Source organism: Theropithecus gelada, chromosome 10 (genome assembly GCF_003255815.1).
Source record: "Theropithecus gelada isolate Dixy chromosome 10, Tgel_1.0, whole genome shotgun sequence".
Classification (NCBI taxonomy): Eukaryota; Metazoa; Chordata; class Mammalia; order Primates; family Cercopithecidae; genus Theropithecus; species Theropithecus gelada.
In genome coordinates this window covers 71,369,988-71,374,521 of record NC_037678.1, presented here as the reverse complement: position 1 = coordinate 71,374,521, position 4,534 = coordinate 71,369,988, and the positions used below count along the sequence as shown (strand labels likewise).

At 43.4% G+C, this 4,534-nt stretch overlaps 1 protein-coding gene across 2 annotated transcripts; it reads left to right on the top strand.

The window, feature by feature from the left end:
* Window positions 1–2,566: 2,566 nt before the first annotated feature.
* Window positions 2,567–3,232, top strand: LOC112633784 (dickkopf-like protein 1). Of its 2 annotated transcripts, XM_025400710.1 has the most exons (2): window positions 2,567–2,884; window positions 2,978–3,232. In XM_025400710.1, exons 1-2 carry the CDS (start codon window positions 2,567–2,569, stop codon window positions 3,230–3,232), a joined length of 573 nt encoding a protein of 190 aa, XP_025256495.1. The 2 variants fall into 2 exon arrangements, with proteins under 2 accessions (XP_025256495.1, XP_025256494.1); XM_025400709.1 differs by having other exon boundaries at window positions 2,567–3,232.
* Window positions 3,233–4,534: the final 1,302 nt, after the last annotated feature.

Here is a 4,534-nt window from a genome sequence, read left to right as displayed (position 1 = left end):
ATAAAAGGATGCTACTTAGTAAGACTATAACATTTGAAAGTACAAAACCCACTGGTAAATATAGATAATGATGGCTGACTAAAAGCATCCAGAACTTACCATCTTTACAGAGAAGGACTAAACAGTATTAGGTTGGTGCAAAAGTAAATGTGGTTTGAGGCATTAAAAGTAATGATAGAAAACTGCAATTACTTATGAACCAACCTAATAAATAATCACATATCAAATACAGTGTCTAGAAGAGAATGCTGGAATCCAGCAGGGAAGCAACAGGGACTCTGAGGCACAAAAGCTCAAGATGGCAGCATAGAGAAAGAATCAAGGCAGCCAGGTCAATCAGCTCAGAGTCAGGAGGAAGTCCCCATTGTGGGGAAAGAGGTAACTGAAAAATTCATATTAGTCCACACTCCCACCAGAAATGCCTGAAGTTCTAACTGCAGAAAAGCTCCTAGACACTCACATGTCCTAAGCCTAGTCTGGAAAGCTGCCTGGAATCCACATGACTGCATTTGTTACAGGGAGAGAATTTGCGCAGGGGCCCACCCCTGGAACCCAGGCTGCTATAGTATGGTGCCATTTTGAGAGCAAATACAACAACAGACTATATCCTGCCATGGAGACCAATAGCTCCTGCATCTCTACAACACTGAGACCCCACCAATATCCCCCAACACCCACTCAAAGGGCTGCAGCATCATAGTGCTGGCTAGGCCCAGTGGCACAACCGCACTGCCAGCATCTGAGACCACACAACATCCCACACCCCAGGGAACACATGGTCGAACATGACAGGTATACTGGCTCAAGGACTTAGAGAACCAAAGTGTGAGCTTCCCAGAGCCTGAGAGCAACCTTCCTGGACCTGCTGCCACCAACAGTAACCTCACTCCCCTCCAGCAGTTGGGCCATGAAACACCATACATACCACCCAAGGGCCCAGAGACGGATCTGCCCAACCCACTGAAGAAACCACCAGCTCCCAGCTACCCCACTCAGGAAATGAAACCAGTCCACTCACCCAACTACAGATATTGCCAGCACTTGTGTGCCCACCTGGGGGCCGAAGGAGGAACTGCCCAGCCAGCATTTACGCTCTGCTTGAGTGACCAAGGACCATCCCACTCAGGGCACTACATTGCCACTGCTGGTGCCTGTGCATCCAACCTGGGGCCCAAAGACCAGCCCACATGAAGCACGTAACCATCACCACCAGTGCCTGCACATTCAACCTAGGAACCTATGAACCAGCCCACTTGGAATATATGAAACTGCCAAAGCCTCGCCACAGCTTCCACAAATAACTACTCCCTAAGATGCCAAGGAGCTCACATATATCACTAATGTTAATGACAGCCAAAGTAATCATATAGAGACCACACTATAGTGTCCGCCCAAAATCAAAGCCAAAGCACCCTACCCAACTTACATTATAGATACTTCTATGGGGAAACATTTTTCCTTACTAAAGCTACTCCATAAAATTGAAAGAAATGTCAGTTACACCATATGTACAGATATCAATGTAAGGACACAAAAAACATGAAAAAGCAAGGAAATACAACACCTCCAAAGGAATGAAATAATTCTCCAGTAACAGACCCCCCATAAAAAGAAATCTATGAAATGCCTGGAAAGTAATTCAAAATAATGATTCTAAGGAAACACAGAGATACAAGAGAACACAGATAAACATTACAAATCAAGAAAACAACTCAGTATCTGAATGAGAAATTCAACAAAGAGATGCATATCATAAAAAAAAAGAAGCAAACAGAAATCCTGGAACTGAATAACACAACGAATAAAAGCAAAACTACAATGGAGAGCTTCTAAGATAAACTAGATTAAGCAGAAGAAAATTTCTGAACTTGAAAACTGAGCTTTTGAAGTAACCCAGTCAGACGAAAAAAAGGAAGAAAAGATAAAAGAATGAAGATGTGTAAGATACCAAAGCAAAAAAAAAAAAAAATCAAAATTTTAGAGTTCCAGAAGTATGAAAAAGTCAAAGAAAAATTATTTAATGAAATATTAACTGAAAACTTCCCAATTCTTGCCAGAGATACAGACATTCAGATACAGGAAACTCAACTATCCCTAAACACAGTCAATCCATAAATGTCCTCTCTGAGGCAGATTATAGTCAAACTGTCAAAAGTTAAAATCAAAGAGAGAATTCTAAACATAGGAAAAGTGTCAAGTCACATATAAGAAAATCCTCATTAGAATAACAGCAGATTGCACCAGGCAGAGTGGCTCATGCCTGTAATCCCAGCACTTTGGGAGGCTGAGGCAGGTGGATCACTTAAGGTCAGGAGTTCAAGACCAGCCTGGCCAACATGGTGAAAACCCGTTTCTACTAAAAATACAAAAATTAGCCAGGTGTGGTGGTGCACACCTGTAATCCCAGCTACTAGGGATTCTGAGGCAGGAGAATTGCTTGAACCTGGGTGGCGGAGGTTCCAGTGAGCTGAGATTGGGCCAAATAGTCCGTGGGCGGCCGGAAGTCCTGGAGTGCGGTCACCAGGCTGTGATCTAGCATAAGGGCGGAGCCCAGAAAGGGTGTGAGATGGGAGAAACCTCCTCCCCTGCCCCCACAATGCGGCATCCGCTGGTCCTGCTGCTGCTCCTCTCTGCCCTGGTGACTCCCTCCACTGCAGCCTCTATCCACGACGCTGATGCCCAAGAGAGCTCCTTGGGTCTTACAGGCCTCCAGAGCCTACTCCAAGGCTTCAGCCGACTTTTCCTGAAAGATGACCTGCTTTGGGGCATAGACAGCTTCTCTGCCCCCATGGATTTCCGGGGCCTCCCTAGGTACTACCAAAAGGAGAACCAGGAGCACCAGCTGGGGAACAACACCCTCTCCAGCCACCTCCAGATTGACAAGGTGACCGACAACAACACGGGAGAGGTGCTGATCTCCGAGAAGGTTGTGGCATCCATCCAGCTGGCGGAGGGGAGCTTCCAGGGTAACTGGAAGATACCCAGGATGGAGGAGAAGGAGGCCCTGGTGCCCATCCGGAAGGCCATGGACAGCTTCCACACAGAGCTCCATCCCCGGGTGGCCTTCTGGATCATGACGCTGCCACGGCGGAGGTCCCACCACAATGTCCTGGAGGGCGGCCGCTGGCTCAGTGAGAAGCCACACCACCTGCAGGCCGTCCAGGATGGGCTTAGTGAGGGGACCCACGAGGGCTTCCTAAAAGAGGGGACCCAGGGCTCCTCCCACTCCTGACTGTACCCCTGAAAGACCCACTTACTGTACATCCCGGCAGCTATAGGGGTGGGGACCGGGAAGCATCTGACTGTAGCCCCCATCAGACCCCACCCGAAGCACCATATGGAAATAAAGTTCTTTCTTACATCTAAAAAAATTAAAAAAATAAAACAATTGCCCCAACAGTTTATGCCTCACTGCCTGATTAGAAAGAGAGAAATGTATTTTATTACCTGCCTTTTACATAATTAAATAGTATCTCCTTTAGACAACGGGGAAAAAAAGTGTAGAAGCTTTTTAGTTTTACATAATCCCATTTGTCTATTTTCGCTTTTGTTACTTGTACTTTGAAGTCATATCAAAAAATCATTTACTCACCAAGGTCATGAAGTTTTCCCGTTTTCTTCTGATTGTTTTAGTTTCAGGTCTCACGTTTAAGTTTTTAATCCATTTTGAGTTGATTTTGAATGTGGTGTGAGATGAGCATCTAATTTCATTCTTCTGTATGTGCGTGTCCACTTCTCCCAATAACAGACTACCTTTACTCATTGTGTGCTCTTTGTATCTTTATCAAAAAACAATTAACCTTAAATGTGTAAGTTTCTTTCTGGGCTCTTAAGTCTGTCCTACTGTTCTATGTGTCTATTTTATGCCAGCATCATGCTATTATGATTATTATAGCTTTGTAATGTGTTTTGAAGTCTGGCGGTAGATGCCTCTGGCTTTGATCTTTTGCTCAAGTCTGCTTTGGCTATTCAGGGTCTCCTGTGGCTCCATACAAATATTTAAATTGTTTTTTCTATTTCTGTGAAAAACGTCACTGGAATTTTGATAGGGATTGCGTTGAATCTGTAGATCACTTTGGATAGTATAAACATTTTAACAATATTAAATCTTCCAATTCATAAACACAGGTATCTTTTATTTGTGTCTTCTTCAATTTATTTTATCAATGTTTTATAGTTTTCAGTGTACAAATCTTTCACTTCCTTGATTAAACTTATTCTTAAGAATTTTATTTTGGTACCCACTAGTTTTCTTTTTTTTCTGCAAAGTTTGTTGTTAAGGTGTAGAAACACTACGAATTTGTGTATGTTGATTTTGTATCCTGTCACTTTAATAAATTTGTTTATTACTTGTAATTTTTGTGCATAGTTTTTAGAGTTTTCTGTATGTAAGACCATATCATATGCAAACAGTGACCATTTTACTTCTTTCTTTCTGCTTTGGATACTTCTTATTTCCTTTTCTAGCCTAATTGCTCTAGCTAGGACTTTCAGGACTATAGTGGATAGAAGTGGCAAGAACGGGCATTCTTGT

What these genes read in the sequence shown, in the direction of transcription:
- LOC112633784 (XM_025400709.1), top strand. Translation starts at nt 2,567, where the DNA reads ATGGGAGAAACCTCCTCCCCTGCCCCCACAATGCGGCATCCGCTGGTC.